The sequence below is a fragment of the Coenobita brevimanus genome, chromosome 18 (genome assembly GCF_032717465.1).
Source record: "Coenobita brevimanus isolate Jiangsu-jjx chromosome 18, ASM3271746v2, whole genome shotgun sequence".
Taxonomy (NCBI): Eukaryota; Metazoa; Arthropoda; class Malacostraca; order Decapoda; family Coenobitidae; genus Coenobita; species Coenobita brevimanus.
The window spans coordinates 18,473,952-18,496,841 of NC_136971.1; the positions used below are offsets into that span (position 1 = coordinate 18,473,952).

At 39.8% G+C, this 22,890-nt stretch overlaps 1 protein-coding gene and 1 non-coding gene across 3 annotated transcripts in view; one reads left to right on the plus strand and one right to left on the minus strand.

Annotated features, from left to right (window-relative positions):
• Positions 1 to 22,890, minus strand: part of LOC145391506 (EH domain-containing protein 3-like) — a 176,617-nt gene that overhangs the window by 111,107 nt on the left and 42,620 nt on the right. Inside the window, exon 1 of one of the 2 annotated variants that reach the window (XM_080266132.1) lies at positions 10,993 to 11,829. The exons of the other annotated variant lie outside the window; for it this stretch is intronic. Within the exon in view, the coding sequence (XP_080122258.1) occupies positions 10,993 to 11,798 (806 nt within the window). The 5' untranslated portion in view covers positions 11,799 to 11,829. Of the gene's footprint in view, positions 1 to 10,992; positions 11,830 to 22,890 lie in introns of those variants that run through there. 2 annotated transcript variants of the gene reach the window in all.
• LOC145391565 (5S ribosomal RNA) lies at positions 5,461 to 5,579 on the plus strand. Its single transcript, XR_013895883.1, has one exon. It is a non-coding gene; the product is annotated as a 5S ribosomal RNA (ribosomal RNA).

The window sequence follows — 22,890 nt, forward strand, 5'->3', positions numbered from 1 at the left end:
GGTGATGACTGACTGAATGCAACATGTCCGAATAACATTTCCTAACTCAAACTTCCCCCTCAGATATATGTTGTCAATTAATAATGCTAACAAATAAAAAGATTATGAAGTAATGTTGCATTCTGCCAATCATCACCATCCTGTCAAGTGCATCTTCACCTCGATAAAAAAAAACTGAGTATAGTTTACTCTTAACCCTTTCAATACTGTCATATCTTTTTTCATATTCTTGCTATCTCTAGACGATTTTTCTTATGTTCAGAAGAGAAGTTTCAAATTGAGAGGGTTGAATATAGTACCGTATAACCTTTGTTAAACCCCTTAATACTGTACCGGAGTGCTCTCATTATTTATATACTGGGTATATAGATATCCCACTTGCACCCAGTGTCCTCAATATAGGATAGGACTTGTTTTCAAAATTTAATAAAGAAGGGAGGCCCGGGTAGGTACCTATGAGCTTCACGACTATAAACCGACAGGAGCAGGGTGGTACGCCTAGAACCCTTCCAGCCAAATCCCCCACACGGGAGCTGTGGGAGCCAATGGGAGATACATATATATATATAGATAGATAGACAGATGGATAGACAGACAAATAGATAGATATAAAACTTCGGTTGAATGGGCAATTTTCTTTAACATTACAGTTATTTTTCAGCTTTTATTCATAATATCTCTGTCAAGATGATCCTCCTCATGGTAAAAGGAACACATACTCCAGTAACCCCTTCAGTATGATCAATGGTCTTTTTCATTTAGTGTTTTGCTACCATCTTCCATCTAATTCTGCGATGTCACAATGTGAGCATATACTGGGTATCGTACTTTACCATACCACATGACTTAACTCAGATTAAAGTATACCTCTCATGGCAAGGGGGATAAATCTGCTATGAGTGGCACAATCTTGAAAGCTTTACTATTTATATACTTGATTTGTTCACATGCAGTATAGTGTCATCTGAAATACTGATCGTACTGGTATCAGTAATTACATTTTCAATACAGATATGATAATCTGCCTGAAGAAAATATGTAACAAAAATAATGTCAAAGCAACAAGTGATGGATAATCACTTATCTGAATTCTGGCAGGAGGTAAAGAAAGTAAGGCAGTGTGAAAGGGGAAATAGTAGGGGAGTGAAAGATAGGAATAATAGATTGTTGGTGGAGAAGAGAGAGAAACTGAGGAGATGGAAGGAGCACTTTGAGGATTTGTTGAATGTGCAGAGTGAGAGCAGTGCGAGTATAAGTGGTTGGGGAATGGCTGGGAGAAGAAGAGATGAGAGGAGGGAGGAAGAGATCAGTAGGGTGGAAGTAGTGGAAGCGATGAAGAATATTAAGTTGGGAAAGGTCCCAGGAATTGATGGAGTGTGTGGTGAAATGCTTAGGTATGGGGGTGAGATTGTTGTGGAGTGGATATGGAAGTTGTGTAGATTGGCTTGGGAAGAGGGAAGGGTTCCAGAGGACTGGAAATCAGGTATAATTGTTCCTTTATACAAAGGAAAAGGGGAGAGAGAAGTATGTGGTAACCATAGGGGTATTTGCCTACTTAATGTGACTGGTAAAATATATGGTAGAATACTCATTGACAGGGTTAGGCATATGACAGAGGAGCTAGCTGGAGAAGAACAAGGGGGATTTAGGAAGGGAAAAGGGTGTGTAGATCAGATATTTGTTCTAAGATGTTTAGTGGAGAAGTATCTAGAGAAAGGAAGGAAAGTGTATGCTGCCTTCATGGACTTGGAGAAAGCTTATGACAGAATAAATAGGCAAGGTATGTGGAAGGTATTAAGAATATATGGAGTGGAGGGGAAATTGCTGAGTGCTGTGAAGAGTATGTACGAGGGAGCTAGGGTTACGGAGTGAGTGGATGGTGAGCTGAGTGAGTTCTTTGATCTCAAGGTGGGACTGAAACAGGGTTGTGTGATGTCTCCATGGTTGTTTAATATATACATGGATGGGGTTGTAAAGGAGGTGCAGGGTAGGGCAGTGGATGTGGGGGTGGCTCTAATGAATGAGGGTGAGATTTGGAAGCTTCCGGTGTTGCTGTTTGCTGATGATACAGTACTGTTGAGTGAAGATGAATGGGAGTTGCAAGGTTTGGTGAATGAATTTGGGACAGTATGTAGGAGAAGGAATCTGAAAGTTAATGTAAACAAAAGTAAAGTTATGGTGTTTGAGAGGAATGAAGTCACAGAGTGTGCAGTGAGGTTGGATGGTGAGGATATGGAGAATGTGAGTGCATTCAAGTACTTGGGTAGTGTGATGAGTAAGGATGGAACTTTGGGGGATGAAGTGCATGAAAGGGTACAGCAGGGAAGGAAGGTCGTTGGTACACTGAAAGCAGTGATGAGAAATAGGGAGGTGAGTATGGAAGTTAAGAAGTCACTGCATGATAGTATTGTGATCCCTACCCTGACGTATGGAAGCGAGGCATGGACCTTGCAAGAGGGGAACAAGTCAAGAGTAAGGGCAGTGGAAATGGGTTACTTGAGAGGAGCATGTGGAGTGACGTGGAGGGACAGGTTGACGAATGAAGAAGTGAAGGAACGCTGTGGGGTGGATGTGGTTGAGAAGATTAGGAGAAATACACTGAGGTGGTTTGGACATGTGAAGAGAATGGAGAATGAAAGACTGACTAAGAGGGTATATGTAGGTGAGGTGGAGGGAGGTAGAGGAAGAGGTAGCCCGAGGATGAGGTGGAGGGATGGAGTTGAGAGGTATATGAGGGAGGGGGGGGTGAGTTAGGGGGAGGGTTGTCAAATGGTGGGTGACAGAGTGACTTGGAGGCGTTTTGTCTGCGGCCACCCTTTGCGGGATTAGGGCGTCGGGCTATAGATAGATAGATAGATTTATTATAATACTCACCAAACCTAGTAACGAATCATATTTTTTTTCTTTAAGGCTGAACAGTGCCATGAGTGAAGCTGAATGCTATTTCCTGGAAGTGTAAATGCAAAGAAACCAAAGTAGAATTGGAAATGGACTGGATTAGCCTACAGTAATAGTACTGCAACAAAATCCACTCAGATTAGCGTACTCTACTGGGTCAGATATAGACTGTGATTGTTACAGCTTACAGCAAGTTATTACTGTACTTTTATTTATCTTCCCTTCCTTTCACACATGTAAAGGCTGTAAACTGAGAAAAAGTATGGTAACATCATAGGCAACCATTACTTAAGATAAAGTACTGGCAACTACAACATGTTTGTGAGTACCATACTGTACTGAATTTTGGTGGTTTTGAATGACAAGGATTAAAAGCTCCAGTATTAAACCAGGCACCATAAAAGAGAAACCAAACAATCTCATTTTGACATCAATAGCTATAGAAACAGGATGGAAAATACTGTACAAGAAATCTGACCTTTTGCCTCACTGTTAGCTGCATTAGCTATATAAATTGGAATGTAGTCCCACCACTTCATATGTACAGTACCTACTGTACTGTATATGGGTGTTATTAACTCTCATAACTAAGGGGTTTTACAGTACTTACACCCTCATGTACTGTACAGTACTCAATAGAGCCACATATCACAAGGGTCTGGTGAGCGACAAACAATACCTGTGCCCGTCATGAGGTTGTGATGTGATGACAGCCTTGAGTGCAAGGAGGAGCAAGCTTATTAGACCTATCATCCAATCATTTTAAATAAATTTTAAAATGGGGAAATGAATTCCCCGAGCTAGACCATGAGAGATCATATAGCCCTGCTAGGTAACGGGAAAGCACTACCTCTCCCAGCAGGGCTACCCAGGCGTTGCACGAACTCTCAATCTTTTGGTCTTGAGTAAGGCGCTCTACCAATGAGCCACCCTATCACCCAAGAAAATAAATGAAGCTAATGTGAACTGGAGTAGCTGTGAAAACTGTGAATACGTACGGTACTGTATTTACAACCTAGAAAAGATCCTTTGTGGTACGTGGGGGCGCTCACCATCCACACACTCAATGTAGTGCTCCTCTCGGGTGTCTGCTCTTTCCTCTCCTTCATCATTCTTTCCATCCATCCTCTTCTGTCTTTCCTCATCCTTCTGCCTATGGGTGACTTTACATTCCCTCTTCCGTCTTTCTTTCCTTCATTCTTTCCTCTTCCTTCTGCCTGTGGGTAACTTTACACTGAGTGACAAGTCAAATGGTTTCCTGTACACCAGGAAACCATTTACTACGGTACGCTGGGAGGTAACCATATAACCAAATTTTGGCACCTGGTGGTTTAGTGGGTAATTATTGCACTCCAGTCGGACTGAGCCAGTGAAGGTTTATATCAAAGGGATGGTTGGGGTTTATTGCTCACGTAATGCCACTCAGGGATGAGTGAGGCTGGTCACTCTCACCTTAAAAGTCAAGACCAACTGCCTAGCCCAGGGCTCCTACGCTCCTCATGGGGCAACATAGGATTGGATGATGGATGAATGGATGAAAAGATCCTGCATAAGGTAGCTACAAAGATTCTATCTCATCCTTCCCTAAGCAAAGACAGCAGTTTGTGTTCTATGCACTGTTTAACAACAGAACAAAGTAACTGAACCTAAAATATGCAAGAATAACTACCTGGTATGCAGAATACTTTCTTACAACTGAAATATTTTTTGCAGACTGGCATGGGTATAGTAGGCTCTGGTAAGTGAATGTACAGGAAAGCATCACATGGAGGCTGATGAAGCAAAAGAATGAACAAAAATTAGAAGTGGTTGAATGAAATAGATAGCTACAGTCTCCACATGCATCTTTCATCAATACCAGCATTCAAATCCAATTTTTCCATGCCAGTCGTCAAGATTGACATGAATTGTCATTGTTGTTTAACCCTGGTCTGTCTGGCTAACCATGTGTCAACAAGTGGGTTGGTGGAGGATTAGTGCCCCTCCCCATAAAACAAATAACTCAAAGTCAAATGGCCACCCCTTAAGGGATTGTGGCATCTGGCAATAGATAGATAGACAGACTGTCTGGCTAAGCAAACTAGTCAACCTATGGTAAGCAAATGCTTCTGTGGGACCGTCCTACAGGTAGCTAGAGTACAGCACATACAGTGAATCGTGCAGGGATCTGGCACCCCCTTGTGGTCGACAGCCCTTCACCAGAGTCTTTATCATGGCAAGATGCAGGAAAATACAAGGAGCTCTGGATACCTAGTGGATGTCACAGCTGCTCCACTCAGGATGCACAGTACCACCATGTGTAGGGTCCTCATCAGTGCCAATGACATGAGTAAAAATAAAATACCGGTACAGTATATAATGTACAAGCCAACAATTTACCAATGATCTAATTCAGTTTAGCTAATAAAGTGAAGTGATTCTGATACAACATCAGTTTTTATTACTGGTACTAGTATGTAATCAAATGCCAGCCATAAATTCATACAAATGTGATTTGGCCTATCCTCTACCACAGTGGTCCTCAAACTGAGGGTAATTACCCCCGTGGGGGTAATGAAGCCTTTTCTGGGCCATACCACGTTGAGTACACCGCTTCCCGTCCGATCAGCGAAGTTAAGCAATGTTGGGTCTGGTTAGTACTTGGATGGGTGACCGCCTGGGAACACCAGATGCTGTTGGCATCCCTACGTGTCAAGTGGGGTTGGTGGAGGATTAGTGCCCCTCCCTGTAAAACAATTAACTCTAAGCCCTTGGCCACCCTGTGTAGGATACATGGCGTCTGGCAATGAATGAATAAAAAAAACGAAGCACTTCCTAAAAGTATTAGTTCTTTGGAGTAAATTGATAAATAATAATAATAATAAATAAATGAATGAATAAATAAATAAATTAATAATACAGAAGTAAATAAACTAATATTTATCATAATTATGCTTTAGTTTGTATTAAAACCAAAGCCAGGAACCAGCTGAAAGACGCAGATGCTGATATGCGATGTGCACTGTCCTCTACAGACCCTCTCATTGATATATTATTAAAGGAAAAACAATACCATGTTTCCCATTAGTAATGCAGCAATAATGTCTATTTTCTATTAATAACCAAAGAAATAATGCTTTAATTTCAATTTGTAATAAAAGGAACAATGCTTTAATTTCAATTTTTTGTCAAAGGAATAATGTCTACATTCTTTATTTCTTAAGTAAAATTAATTTCTTACATATGAAATGCATTAAAAATTAAGCATTCCTATATTTTTCTTTCCTTTAACTTCACATAACTGAAGAGGAATGGGGTAAAGGGTGATCTATCACAGCTCTGCCGGGGGTAACGATACCAAAAAGTTTGAGAACCACTGCTCTACCACTATGATCAGAAGAAATTCCAATGCATATGGTACACACTGAGCCCAGTAAGGCCAAGGTGCCTCCCTCAGATGACCAAATCTTCTGGTGGTAGTCAGAATAAAAACAAGTTATCTAAGATAAGCTTAGTCTTTAACCCCTAAACGCCGGGCGTCGGTTGAAACTGTCAAGAAATCAGCAGCCGGGTAGCACCGGGTGGTGGTTGGAACCACACTAGTTTTTGCGCCACAGTTTGATGTGACCGCCATTCATCACCAAAAGATAGGGAGGGACTCTGGCCAGCTGAGCCAACCATACCTCAGTCATCTCTGTGACTTTATCGAAAGTAAAACCCTTCTTGTCCAATTCCATTCCTGCCTCACGTGGACTTGTGCCTCATCCACCCCTGCCAAGCCTCTTTCCATGGATTCCGGTACCAGAAATGGACTTAGTGATAGTGCCACAGGGCGTGCCTTGGACACCACTGTGTCTAGTTTATTTGGTAATGGAGAAGTTATCACGCTGACAGTGAAGTCAAAATCGGGGCTGCGCGCTAATGTACGAATACAGCCTACCTCTTGCACCAAAAATTACTCCTCTTCATTACATCATTACTCATAGACTCAATGATCTACAGACCTGGGGATACCGGTATTTTCATTTGCAATAAGAGTTTGTAAGTAATATGGTCTTTAATTTGTTTCCGTAACTGTTATAGTTTCCGAGATATTAAGGTTTGAAAGCAGGCTATTTTTGGAAAAATTCCCATGGTGAGAGACCAATAGCACTATAAACAGCTCGGCATGGAAGGGTTAAACCTGTTCAGTCTTGTTTCATTTTAATCTTGCAAGCTACCTCCACACAATTTCATTAGATTCTGGGGAATATTTCAAAGTGAAATACTAACTAGAAGCACCCTCCAATACAAAGGTCTCGCTAAAGCTAAACATAATCATCAGGTAGTTTACATGATTAAACCAAAAAAACATTTCAATCTGAAATGGTTAAAACCAGGGTACTAGCACTGTAAATCCCTAAGCATATTAAAACTGCCTGGTAGTAGCTAAAATAAAATCCTACCATGTCCTAGCCATCCATTACATACTACAAACAGCACATGTTGTTACAGATAAACTTTTATGGAAGGGATGCTTTCCCTAGTTTATCAGGTCCTCACATAAGCTGGAATTAAGTCATGGGTGTCCTAAGCATCCTCTAGGGATTTAAAATAAAAAAATGGTGTATCGGTACCTGCATATGGAAAATACAATATCCGAGGCACTTTCAAAGTTGCTAGGTACCACTTTAATTTTTTTCTTTTTTTTAACAAGAAACTAGTATGCTGTACACATTACAATGGCATCCTTTGGATCTAACCTTGAAAAATGTAAAAACAGCCTACCGTCCCTTAATGAATTCCATATCCTTCATACCTAAGTTTAGCAGACTTGCTACATTTTTATCACCAAATGAGAATGAAGATATGTTTAATAAAAATGAAAAAAGGCATGTGTTATGAGTGTGATGCTGTGTGGCGGTGAGTCCTGGGCAGTAGGGGATGAGGATATTCACAAGCTCACACATGCAGAAACTGGCAATGATTGGGTGGATGTGCAGTGCGTCCCTGAGTGCAAGGCCTAGGGGTGCTGGGTTTGTGATGGAGGAGATGAGAGGTAGGATGGGACTGGAGCGTACTGTATTGGTGTTGTGATGAGAAGGGGTAGATAGGGATGGTTTGGGCATGCGGAGAGGGTGGGGGATGATAAATGGGTGCAGAAAGTGAGAAGTGTTAATGTTAGGGGCAGGGTAGCAAGAGGTAGACTGAAAAAGACCTGGGACAAGGTAACTGAGTATGACCTCAGGGATAAGGGACTAAACAGGGACTAAAGATCGACCAGCATGGTTAGCTGCCATTAGGTGACCAAGGCCAACGCATGCAAGCATGTTGGAGCCTTCAAAATGAAATTAAACGATTGGAAATCAGAGACTGGCAACAACCACAGAGGAAAACCTTAATTTTATATATTCCAGTAACTTTTTTTTCATTTTGTCTATCTATTGGTTTGCCTATGAAAAGACAGATAAGCCTATACAAAAAATGAAGTTTTTTTTTTTTTTTTTTTTCACAGGGGCAAACACAAGGTTCACAGTTTTATGTATTTTCTTTGGGTGTCTCTCATCAACTTCTTCCTGTACCACTTTCTTTGGATATTAGTAAAAGTGGACATGCAGGCACTGATATACTGTACTGTTTGGCAAACACCATCCACTCATCTATTGTAGTGATACCTATTTCATTCACCTTCATCATCCTTTTTCTGGCTCTTCCTATTTCTCCCATCTTTCCTGTCACTTTTTATTACCGTACTCTTCTTTCCATTTCAGGTGATTTACATTTCAGTGACATGACAATTGGTTTCCTGTAAGCCAGGAAACCATTTATAATGATGGAAGGTAACCATTTAACCAACCCATCTAAGTTCAGTATGTATTAACAAATGGGTTGGCAAGGAGTTTGTGCCCCTCCCTGTAAAATAACTAATGCAAAGACAAATGGCCACCCTTTATGGGATTACCCTATGGCATCTGGCTATAGATGAGTAAACAGATACACATGCAAAATAAACACTGGTGTCATGTCTGACAAGAGAGGTTTACTCCTCACTTGCTCAACAAACCTAAGCCAGCACCCTCTCTCTCTAAGGGCAGCTAAGTGGCTTTTCAAGGTTAGGTTTAGTGGCAGTCTGGATAGTTAATATCATGGAGGGATGTCTGGAAGGCTACAACAGTTATAGTCTCACCAATCTTAAACCCAGGTTTGGGTGGAGTCTGGCGCTGGGTGCAGCCATGCCATACTTCCTAAACGAGCGATGAGTAGATTCTGTTATATATGTAATAGGCATCACAGATAGGTACGCACATACTAATACAATATAAACGTAAGTATTCTAGCATATAAAAGGAAGGTAAACGTGTAATGCATATGGCTCTTGTACATCAATAAAGAAACGTGGCATACATATTTTACAGTGGTGCTGAAAAATATGTAGTTACTTTTACCGACTTTCACGGTAGTTCTAAGTTGGGTAAGTAATGTAACAATTACGTTTATAATATAATTTGAAGGAATCAGTAGAACATACGCTATTTTCTTAATAGAAATAAATAAGTTAAAACACTCACGAGCAGCAACACCAGGCCCATACTGGGAGTTAATCCATTGGAGGGAGATTTAAGTTTCTGTCAGGTGCTTCCACTATTCACTTTCTATGTTGATGCAGACACAATGGCAGCTACGCCAACTCGCTCGCATCTACATAGTCAAGCCAAAGAAATGGCCTTCAACGTAAGCCAGTATTTTCTGCAGGAGAAGCAGTACGGAGGAATTTTCGATGATGTGTCAAGGGCAATTCATCGAACAGCTGCAGCAACAGGACTTAGCAAGAGCAGGATTGAAGCAATACGCAGAGAAGCAAGAGATAATGAAGAAAACAACTCTCCCGAGTTTACGTCTCCCAAGAAAATCACTCTCACCTCTTCTGATGAGGAGGATTCATGATAATTTCTTACATGCTGTAAGAGAAGAGGAATAGGCCTATCAGGGAAACCTCTTAAAAAAAAAAAAAAAAAACGCGCCGTGGTGGTGTGGAAAGAAAGTCTAAGTTTTAATATGTAGAGTGTAATTTAAAGGCTATAACCAGGTAAAAAATCATAAATTATATGAGAGAGAGAGAATGCAACTTTTAAATTCATTATTTTGATTATATTTATAACTTAAACTAGTTTGTCTTTACACACACACACATACACAAACACACACACACACACACACACACACACAGAAGTGGGTGAAGTCATGTCAGGCCAGGTGGCGAGATGGGAGCGGACGAACTCTAACGGTGTCAGGTCAGCCACTAGCCAATGAAAGTACCGTATAGGAAACAAGGCAACGCTGTGCGCCGGGAAATCCCCGGCTAGACTCCACCCAAACCTAGGTTTTAGATTGGTGAGACTATAGGAACCCGGTATTACGGTAGTTTTTTGGGGGGAGGGGGGTAAATGTTGACCATCACACCAAACTCCTGCTGAGAAAAACTAACAAGGCTACATTATGCTAGCTATAATTAAGAGCAAATTTTCTTCCATAAACATCCTGTGGAAATGAGCCATTTCTAAAATACTAGATAATTTCCCTAATGTTTTTACAAAGGGATTGTACAGCAGCTATCATTCTGAAAGGGAATGAATACATAAAAAACAGATGGTAATAATAAACCAATCACACCAAATATTGCTAGAAAAGCCTTGTTTTGACATTAAACCAACCTACTGCCACATTACCTAACCTTAATCTTGCCCTAACACCTTACATTGTCTGGGAGGAAAGCAAAATATCAGCCTACAGAATAGCTACAATGCCATCATGCCCAATAAAAACAAACCTGGGTATTCTACAGTAAGGGAATGCATGTGACTTGCGAGCATCTGGTCTCTTGTTCCTTCATCCTTATTAAAAAAATAATAATAATAATCTATAGGGCAAAGCAGTCTCTTTTAGACCCTCTTAAACATTAACCTGTTTATTTGTACCAACTCAAGCAGTGAAAAAACCAGTGAGCCCACATTAAAGCTTGTATTATTCTAGGCAACCTAATTCCAAAATCTTACTTTCTATGGGAAATTAATAGAAGAAAACTTGCTTCAAATTATACGAGCTTAAATGCAGCACCACACTAGAAATGCATCTTACCTTCTGTTGACATCATAGCGCAGGGGTTCATTCCAGAAAGATCCAATATAGACACGAGCAACTTCTGGGGTGGCAAGTACTTTTCCCAGTGACCACATGAGTGCACCATACACCCTCATCAGCTGTTGGTGGTCCACCATATCTGCCTTGTTAAGTACAATCCGGATTTTGTCGTCATGGCCCTTTAGCGCTTCAATGGACCGTCTAAATTCATCACTAATATCCAGCTTGTGTGCATCAAATAGAAGGATGATTCTGTCCACACGCTCTGCAAACCACTCAAGAACTCCAGTGAATTCATAGCCTCGATCAACTCTCTGCTTCTCACCAGATAGAATCCCTGGCGTGTCTATGATGGAGAGGCCTTTTAGCACGGTGGAATTAACGTGAGAGCACTGAAACCGGTTGAGAAAGGCGTTACCGAACTTCGAGAGAGGTCTAAAGGGCTTCTTGGGGTCCACTACCAGAGCATTCCCAGGAATTATCCCGTCATTCTCCCCGTACATGACAGCTATGAAGCCATCTGTGGTCGGCTCGGGCCCTATCCTGATCCCTGGGAAGTCCCTCTCGAGTAAATACCTAATAAATGTGGTCTTGCCTGTAGAGTACTGCCCGACAAGGAGTATCATAGGCTTGGCATCGAAGTCTGGATCATCTAACGCTGGCGAATGGAAATCATGAAACTGGTAGTTGTTCTCCAGTGGCAGCACCTTGGTCTTGTACACCTTCCTGAGGCCATCCAACACATTTTCGTACACATCCAGGGACTTCTTTTTGGCCTCATCCTTGTTCATCCAAGAAAACATGGTGGTGGGTGAACCGCCAGGTTGGACCGAAACTGACAGACTCTCTCAGGCGACTGTGTGTGTACTCCCCGGAAGTTGACGTGAGTGTTTACCCCGCCCCAGCGCCATCTACTGCCACCCGCCATATTTAAATGTCCGCGCGCCAACATTTAAAAACCTCAACATGCATTACTCATTCATAACACTATTTGTAGATTTTGTTTTGCTGCCATCATACGTCACATACATCAAAACATATCTCTCATAATTTCGTCGTTTCCAGATCGCACCATGACTTGGTCATTTTGAAAGGGAAATGCCAGTGAAGTTTCATCACGATCATTTCTCAGATACTTCCCTCGACTCTTTAATGAAGGATAAAAATAGAGGAAGGAAAAGACACGTACAGTAGTTAGGTATAAGGAGATATGATTGGCCGATGGGTAGACAGATAGGATAATCACACACACACACACACACACATACACCTCCTCATCATACAGACTACAGATTTCCAGACTCCTTTGTACATAATCTAGAGCAGAGTATATCGAGTATATCGCCTGAGCTCCCCTCCTCATGTGTGGAGCTATGATAGGAGCTACAGAGCTACCTGCAACGCAAATGTTTGGTGGTAGGCCGCCCCATTTTTCCCTTTTCAGTCTTTCACTTTTAATAACACCCGCAGGGAATGGGTAGTATTTTTTATTCCCTCTTCTCAGGAACATAAAAAATCTGAAAATTTTCCCAAGTTAAGGAAACTCTGCTGCTTTGGTGCTATTTTATATGTATTTCGCTTTCCAAGTCATGAAAATAGAACAGGAAATACTGCTTGCAGACAAACTGTCAAAGTACAAGAGCAAACAGTGCAGAGCTAAGTAATCTATTTCACCTTTTTATCGCTATGATTTCTCACAACAGACCTAGGTCGTTTGGTGGATGTCTAAATAAAATTCCACGTGCACCAGTCCTAAGGCAATGGTTACCAGAAGTAGTTTTTGAGCCTTGGCTAGGCTTCTCTTTCGCTGAACCAAACCGTCTGACGTTAGCCTAAATAAAACGCACCAGCAAAAACGTTAATTTTGATTTTTGCTTAAGCTTTTCCTTAACTACAGTATTATGTAATTCGTTCATGTTGCAAAATACTTACGATACTCGATGCCATTGATATGCATAATACTCCTTTCTGTACCACACTTGACTATAGCCAGGAGGACGGTGGGCGGTTGGGCAGAGAGGGTATGGTCTATGGTGACGGTAGGTGTTGTATGTGAAGTAGTTTGGGCTTGGTGATTGGGCGGAGAGGGTATGGTGACAGTAGGTGTTGTATGTGAAGTAGTCTGAGCGTGGTGATTGTTCAAACCAAAACTTTCTTCGTGCATAACAAAAAGATAACAAGGATAGAAGTAGCTCTCATATACCTGGAAAAATTTGAGAAACACGGGAATACGAGCTTCGCGACTGTGAGCTTGCAGACGAAGAACAGTGCGAGAATATTTTCCTCTCAAGACAGCACGTGCGCTACATTCAGGTAGTAAAGAATTTAGGGCAGAAATGCACGAAAAAAAAAAAATGTATATACGATCAGCTCCCTCTCGTAAATGAGATTTCGATTTGCAGGAAGAACAAGAGACGTGACAAGTTTTTACACTCTGCCTTGCTAGTCATTCATGCATAAGCAAATATTAGCTCATAGTAATTTTCCTCACATAATTATTATTTATTGTTAGTCAACAGAAGAGACATGGGAAAATTATACATCTTCCGTGACTTTAAAACACATCATAGTTACAAGAGGTAGTTGATCCAATGTGTGTGTGTGTGTGTGTGTGTGTGTGTCATAAGGAACTTCGTAGCATCTCTTCCTTAACGATTTATTTTGCATATTACACCTTTTTTAACTCCTGTGTGTTAATGAGACAAACCATCACGATACTGAAAATATATACAAGTAAATATTAAGGTGGAATAAGCATAATAAATAGCTAATAAAAAGGAGATACGGCGTTTCCTATATCATCTAGAATATGTACTTAAAACTTACACATTTTCCTGATCGTCAGCTATTAGGAGGGTACCATTGAAGAATAATATCGTGTGAGAGTAAAATATGTATGTCGTTCCCCCAGCTTTAATGGTTAAGTATGGTTATGTTAGAAGTGTTCTGAGCTATCATGAGAGAGAGAGAGAGAGAGAGAGAGAGAGAGAGTCGTGGGGACGAACACAAAGACAGTGCTGTCCAACCAGTCAAACGGTAACCAGATATAGGAAAAAAAAAAAAAAAAAAAAGGAGGGGGGGGGCTCCTTAGACAAATTTTCACTGGAGGAGGTACTTATAACACATCAAAACATAACCATCGTAAAGTTTTCTAGGTGCCATGATAGTACTGTAGTTAGGCTAGAAAATTATTTGAATAAATAGCTATAATGCTGTAAAGAACCAATACTAATTACAAGGGAATTAACCGATTGGCTCTGAAGCTCCTGCAACTAATGTCATTTTTGGCTCTGTATATATATATATATATATATATATATATATATATATATATATATATATATATATATATATATATATATAATTTTAGACTTATCAGGACTTAAGTAACACATGAGAAACAACACAAATAGTTACACATGCACTGATAAGTATGACTACAACAACAGGTAGACATACTGTACATTATATATACAGTTAAGGACATAAATACCGTACCGATCCGTCATTGAGATTACTAATAAGACAATGAACAATGACGTTCGCTATCCAATGATGTTGTCTCCGAAGCCCAACAAACTTTTCAGTATGCTATGAAAGAATTTCATGAATGATTGTTCGACTAACAAGTGGAACGATATTTTCTTACCGCGATTTAACAACAAGAACAGGGCAAATCTTGAACTGTTTTCTACCCAATGAGAGTCTCACTTGACAGCAGGTGTCTTTCTACCTGTAAATAAATATTGGTATTGTGGGGACACGAACGACTGAATGTGTTGTGTGGCGAGTGTGACAATAGGCTTGTCGTGTGTGTGTGTGTGTGTGTGTGTGTTCGCATGGCACGTGCGAATAGGAGGGTGATGTCTTGTGTATGTCAAAGTGTTGCATAAGGGCTTGTGTGTGGAAATGGCAAATGGGAGTGTTAGGTTAGCGTCTCTGCACTGTAGCCGATGTGTTCTCACCTGACGGAACTGAGCCACCGGCAAAGCTTGAATACTTAGTCGTTGTTATATGAAATATTGATGAGCTTCAGTTATGAGGTGTGAATGAGTCTCTTTGATTATTTGCCAAATCGCCCCACCAGTCTGACTATACATGGCCATCAACTGAATTTTATGAAGTTCGGGATTTTCGTCAGGTTAGAACAAAAGTACTACTGAATGACAACATCGTCTTGGAGTTGCATTGGTCTTGGGTAGTTTGTGTTGCTGCTCTGACCAGCGTTCGAAGTTAGCGGTAACCCGCTCGTCCGCTACTGTACATCCAAAGATTATGGCAACTTAACAGTATTTTTTATTCTGTTGGTCCGATGTTCTACCAGAATAATAAGGTACAGTATTAGTTACGTGCTCTTGGATACTTGTCTTTTTTTTTTTTTTCTTTTAATAAGACATCATAAACTCCATGTTTGAAACTTTATGATCCAGCATAAAGAATATGTAAATACTTGGACTACCTGAATTCCCAGCGGACCACGTACTGTTCTCTAAATATGGTAGACCGGTGCTACTTGTCTCATTTTATTCATTCTAACTGATGCTCTAAAGATAAGCCAAGAAGCGGCAGACAACCCCCATAACTGACTGATAGTGATGATGATGATGGTGGTGGTGGTGACGGTGGTACTGGTGTTGATGGTGGGGTAGAGGGACTGACGGCCTGTGTGCTGTCTGTAGGACTGGAGAGAGAGAGAGAGAGAGAGAGAGAGAGGAGGAGGAGGAGGAGGAGGAGGACCGCCAAATAATGAAACACTACGGTACCATGACGTCTCCTGTATTTTACTCTTGCTATGGCCACCCAGTTTTATTCATCTTAGGAGAAATCTTTGGTAGTAATGGACAGGACTGTCTTTAATCGAAATGGCTTGAGGAGATTTCGTTACACCCATTCCATAGCGACTTATTTTGCGTATAACACCTCAGTATCTCCCTGTATGTCACTGATACACAAATCTCGATACTGAAATGGTATAAATAACGTACAAGAGAAAGTTAAGGTGCATATGCAAAATGAACTTGCTACGAAATGTCACATGGAATACAAACCACATAAATTGTGTTCAGTAACCCCTCAGTGCCATGACGTTTTCTTTATGTGTCCAGCCTGTGAAACTTAAGGCGGTGCTTGAATGAGATAGCGTGTCGTTGGGTTATTCTTTCTCCTCCCAGGCGATTTTACTCAGTTTAAGGTTAGGAATCTCTCTCTCTCTCTCTCTCTCTCTCTCTCTCTCTCTTACTGAGAGGAATGAATGTAACATCTAACCCCGACAGTTCGATTAAAACCTATTCTACTCTCAAAGAAATCGTCTAGTACTAACAAGAATAATAAGCTTAGCCGGACTAAAGGGATGACGAGTCGTACTGATGACGGCTTTGAAAATTTCGTTACACCCTTTCCTTAGCGATTTATTCTGCATGACACGCCTCAGTATCCCATTGAATATTACTGATGGAAACTGTTGGTATTAAAACTATAGAAATACCACACAAGAGAATGGATAAGGGTTAACTTACAAAATAAGTCGCTTAGGAATAAATGAAACGGAACTCCAAAGCCTTTAAAAGTGTGAGGTAGCCGGAGTGAAGAGATTGAGGATGGAGTGAGAAGTGGAGGGCAGAGGAAGGGGACAGAACAGGTGGGTAACATGAGACGCGGTAAAAACAGATCCTGAGTTGTTTTATTCTCCAACATACAATTAATTCCCTATTCTAGCTTTGATTTAATTTTGCAGGAAGAACTAAAGGCGGAAAATTTCTACACTTTCCTTTCCTTGTCCTTCCCATCCTGCAAGACACAAGACATTTCATGATTATTTTCCATTCGTAACTGATATCTCTTTTTTCAGAATAAACAACAGGTATGGGAGGACACCACACTCGCCTTGTACTTCCTGCAAAGCAAATCTGAGCTACCGCAGGAAATCAGCGTAAGAGAGGAGAGAGAGAGAGAGAGAGAGAGAGAGAGAGAGAGAGAGAGAGAATTCCAGCCTGGCTACATAAGGATACGTGGAATAAGAGATAAAGTGTATTTTTGCGACAGTTAAAACCGTAATTTCTTGACTTCAACTTGGCTTCTTAAATTTTGACGTAGAAACTTCGCGCAAGCCCAGAAAGTCAAAATGAAGTCACGCTAAAAATCAGTAAGTACTAAGTATGGCCAAGATTTAAGAATACTCAAGAATTATTTTGACTCACTCGGCTTTTGGTTATCATTTTTAGGGTCGTATTCTAAATGCGTTTGTAATAACGCTTCCTCAGCGACTTAATCTGTCTAGTGCACCTTAATATCGTCATGTATATCACACAGATACAACGCTATGTCAGTATCAACACTATATGGTAGGCAAAACAAATCACCAAAGAGGAGTTGTTACGAAGCGTCCTGTGCCACCAACAATCCTCAGTTCGTAGGGAAATCGCATGCCGTCTTATGTTTCATTATTATATTATATCATTTATTTATCTATTTATTTATTTATATACTTACTTATTTGAAGGACAGCTCGATGATCGAGCAGTTCACTGAAATAAGGAATATACTTGGCCATTCGCGTAGATTAATTCCGATTCCTGAGGAAGGGGCATGACCTCCGAGACTAAAGAGTGGCCTACCTAGAAAAGAGGACCATTGCCGAGGAAAGTGTGCTGAAACAACTGTCTGCATGTAAATTTTAATAAAACAGGCAAAATGTCAGTTACGCAGCACGAGGACAAGAAAAATAACAGTTCGTTTTTTGAAGCCGAATCTGTCACCATTCCATAACCACATTTGCACTCGTTTTTAAAGCTTAGATTGCTAAATCGGATCAGTTTACATTTTCTGATGTTATAATATTTTCCACAAGGTCTCAGTTTCCATGGTTTCAAAATGAACGTATTTCCAACTTAAAGAACGTATTTTGTCGGTAACCGCAGAATTAATTTCGTATTACTTGAATCGTAAGGGAGGATAATTACATAGGATATCCCTCACCCACCCAAATGCAGGGGGGAGGGATTAATTCCCTCATTCCCCCCAGGATCTAAGCCCATGCACTCGACCACACATTCCCGTAGGCTATTCACTTTTACTCCATCGCCTACTGTATTTCAACGTTTCTAACTTGGAATGGACTACAGATGAGTGTGAATGGATGATAATGATGATGATGTGGGTGAAACACCGGATAAAAGAGTAAACACACACACACACACACACACACACACACACACACACACACACCACGTATGCTGAAATGGTGAAAGTAAAAAAAGACTTAGAAACAAGGGTGGAGGAAAAAAGCATTAAAAAGGAGGTGAAAAGAATAATCCAAAACAATCCAAAGTTAGTCAGAGATTCAGTAGATATCAACAAATCTATAGTAATCACTGGTATAGAAGAGGAAGAAGTAAAAAACAAGATCAGAAGAGACAAAAAGATGGCAAATGTAATGAGCTTACTGAAAGAAGTATCAGAGGAAATCTGTAGTAAAGATATAGAGGAACACAAAAGGTTAGGCAAATACGAGAAAAGCAAGACAAGACCTCTAAAGGTGACTTTCGAGAGTGTAAACACTATGGAGGAGATACTAAAAAATGCAAAGAATCTTATGGAAAAAGAGGAGTTCAAAAATGTATGGATAAAAAGATGCCTAACACAAGAGGAACTGGAATTACTGAAAGAGAAAAGGGAGAAAGCAAAAACAAAAAATGAGGGAAGATCAGAGGAGGAGAAGAACACATTTTTTACAAAGTAATATGATTGCAGGTACGAAAGTGGTACACAAACAGGATGGAAGAAAAAGGAGGAAGGTAGTAGAACCATGTCATGACAAGTATATAAACAAAATGATAAAGTTGATGTACTCAAATGTGGATGGAATGGTATAAAAATTACTAGTGATGAATGATTGTCAGAGAAAATGAACCACAAATAATATGCCTAACTGAAACAAAATTAACACCAAGGATATCCAATGACATACTAAACTTAGAGAAATACAATATATGGAGAAGAGATAGAAACTTAAAAAAAGGAGGAGGAATTATAATATTAACTAAGAAAAATCTAAAAGTCAAGGAAATAAACCTAGATATACCACCACAAGTAGAACTGATTGCAGTAGAGATCAACACATCTGAAGGTAAAGTAATTATAGCCAATTTGTACATGCCACCCAGATCAAACACATGGGAAAGAGACGAATATGAGGACCTGGCAGAGAGTACAATTCAAAGTATAAGATCATTACTACATAAAATGGAAGAGAAATCGGAAAGAATTATACTAACTGGGGATTTCAATACAAATATAAATTGGAATACTCTAGATATAATTAGCCAAGAAAGCTGTTGGGACCAAAAGCTCCTGGATCTAGTACAAGAATTTTTCCTAACACAACATGTGAGGGAAACCACCAGAAAAAGAGGACTTGATGTACCTTCAGTGCTAGATCTAATATTTACTAGACAAGAAAATGATATTGACAGTTTAATATATCACCCTCCACTACTATCCATTTCAGAGGCGGAGTTGCGCTGTTTATCGCAAATATCTCCTAAACGAATCGTTGGATCAGTATGGTTTTGAACACACTACTTTTGACATCCGGGCCTAATTTATGACCCTTAAACCATATTGCTATTTATGTTATGTGATGAGTTTACTCGTGAAAAATAACAGAAAGTCGACTAGTCATGTTGACGCATTCGAAGGAAAGTGTTGCCCCCCCAAACACCATCCCAAACTATTCCTTAACTACCCCTACTTCTCCCCCTTCTCGTCCTCGTTATCCCTCCTATTCTCCCCGAGCTCCTCGCCTCCTTCATCACTCTTGTGTCCCTCCCTCATTATCCCAGCACTGTATTATAATGTAAGAATGTTATGTAGTTGTAGACGTACTGATATGATTATTTGCAATGGATGCAAGTCGTATTTCGCGTAGAAAGTACTGTACATCAGGATGATTACGTACATGTAATAGAAGCTATGCCTATATGTTTGCAGTGTTTATGGTCAACCATTGAAATTCAAGAACTACAAATTGTATCACTTGTTGCCTGAACCTTCTCGGAGATGAACAAATAAAGCAACCATGAACGATTTTATTTGGTTGCCCAAAAACAAAACTGACTTCATATTTTTGGTAACCGTAGATACATCGGTAATGATACGGCCATAACAACGTAATTAGCCAATGATTTTATGGTCGTTTGACCCACTCTGGTTTTCATGGCCACACACAACAGTAGGTAACTGTGTTAAATAATATTACTAATGTATGATAAGTATATACATACTGTCATATTCAAATATTATGTATGCAATTTGAATGAAAAAAGGAAACGGAAGTGCAAAGATGGGAGAGGGATGGTGTGACTGGGAGTGAAGAGGGAAACGGGGAGGGGGTGAACGCGATATTGGGGGGTAGGGAAGGAATGGTCAGAGGGTTGTTCAGGGTGTTAGTGGAGGAGCTACCCCACACAGTCGCACTCGTCCGAGTTTGTATAACACCTTAGATTTGATGACTGGATTAGGCTTAATATCCTTCAGTAAACTCCTAATGTAACATATGTAGCAGTATGGTTTAAGGGTCATAAATTAGGCCCGGATGTCAAAAGTACTGTGTTGAAATATCATACTGATCCAACGATTTGCTTAGGAGATATTTGCGAAAAACAGCGCAACTCCGCCTCTGAAATGGATAGTAGGCAAAAGCGATCATGCAGTACTAAATTATAACTTCAGGATAGCATATGACATAGTAAACAGCAATGACAGTTAGAAAAAAAGCCTAAACTATAAAAAGGGAAATTATCAAGACCTAAAGAAGTATTTCTTAGAAGTTGATTGAGAAAATGAGCTTAGAGGACAAGATTTAAATGCTGTATATAAAAAATTATGTGAATATTATGAAATAGGAGTCCAGAAGTACATCCCACGGCACAAAGAAGCAGATAAGAAAATACAGAAATGGTTCAATACAGAATGTAAAAAATCAAAAGAAAGAAGAGATTTGTTGTGGAATAGATACAGAAGACACAATAGTGAAAGGGCGTATAATAATTACAAACAGGCTAGAAACGACTATACAAGAATAAGGAGGGAAGCCCAAAAACAGTTTGAGGAGGATATAATAAATAAAAGTAGTGATCAACCAAAACTGTTTTACAGCTATATCAGAAGCAAAACCAAAGTAAAAGATATAATACAATCCATTACGGACGAGGGGATCACTTATACACAAGAGAAAGATATTTGTGAAGCACTAAATAAGAATTTCCAATCAGTTTTTACAGAAGAAAAAAATTTTGAGAGGGACTATGTGCAACACGCATGTCCACACATACTACCAGATATACAAATAGCAGAAAAAGTAATACAGGAGGAGTTAAGTAGATTGGACAGAGGAAAAGCAAGTGGTCCTGATGAAATTTCATGTTGGGTATTACGAGAATGTGCAAAGGAGTTAAGTAAACCATCATTTTTAATTTTCAAGAAATCCTTAAGTCAAGGTAAACTACCTGATATTTGGAAAAAAAAAAAACAAATATTGTCCCCTTATTCAAGAAAGGAAATAGACAAAATCCACTCAACTACCGACCAGTATCACTGACCAGTGTTGTAAGCAAGGTATTAGAAAAGCTTATAAGAAAAGCTTGGGTAAATCATCTAGAACACAGTATGATAACAGAAAGACAGTTTGGTTTCAGAAAAGGAAAATCATGTGTTACTAATCTGTTGAGCTACTATGACAGAGTAACACACAATACAGGAAAGGGAAGGATGGGTGGACAGTATCTATTTAGATTTCAAGAAAGCTTTTGACACAGTACCACACCAAAGACTTTTATGGAAACTGTACCATCAAGGAGAAATTCGAGGCAAACTGTTTTGTTGGATGCAAGACTTTCTCATAAAAAGAGAAATGAGGACAGTAGCCTACTAAGAGGAAACTACTCATCATGGAAAGAAGTGACTAGTGGAGTACCACAGGGTTCCGTGCTGGCACCAATCATGTTTTTAGTGTATATAAATGATATAAACAGTAACACTGGAAATGAGAGCTATCTGAATATGTTTGCAGATGATGCAAAAATACAAAGGAGAATTACTAGCACAGACTCTTGTAGGGAGCTACAAGAAGAATTAAATAAACTTCATAAATGGAGTAGTACATGGCAAATGGAATTCAATGTGGACAAGTGTCATGTAATCAAGTTTGGTAAAAGTGGAAAAAGACCTGATTGGGATTATAAGTTAGGAAATAAAACCCTATACACATCAGAAAGAGAGAAAGACCTAGGTGTGATTATCAATAACAGACTATCTCCGGCTGACCACATCAGCGAGAAGGTACGGAACATGTATACACTGCTTGCAAATATGAGAATAGCATTCACATACATAAATGAAGACATGCTAAGATGGATAATAACATCATTCATTAGACCAACCCTGGAATATGCATCAGTAGTCTGGAGTCCTCATCTCAAAAAGCATATAGACAAGATTGAAAAAGTTCAAAGGGCCGCTACAAGATGGATACCAAGCTTAAGGGACCTAAGCTACGAAGAAAGACTAAATAAACTGAATCTACCAACACTACAGGAGAGAAGGAAAAGAGGTGACATGATAATGCTATATAAGTGCATATCAGGGAAGGAGAAAATAGACATAAATGATTACTTAACATATGGAGAAGCATCAGCAAGAGGACACTGCAAAAAACTGCATAAGAAGAGAGGTGATAAAGACGTAAGGAAATTCAGTTTCCCAAACAGAGCAATTGATCAATGGAATGCACTACCGAATGAAATGGTGTGTGTCAAAACAATTCACAAATTTAAGGATATGTTCGATAAATATGGTTTAAGACACGGGACAGTACGAGCTTGACTCATTCCTGTAAAG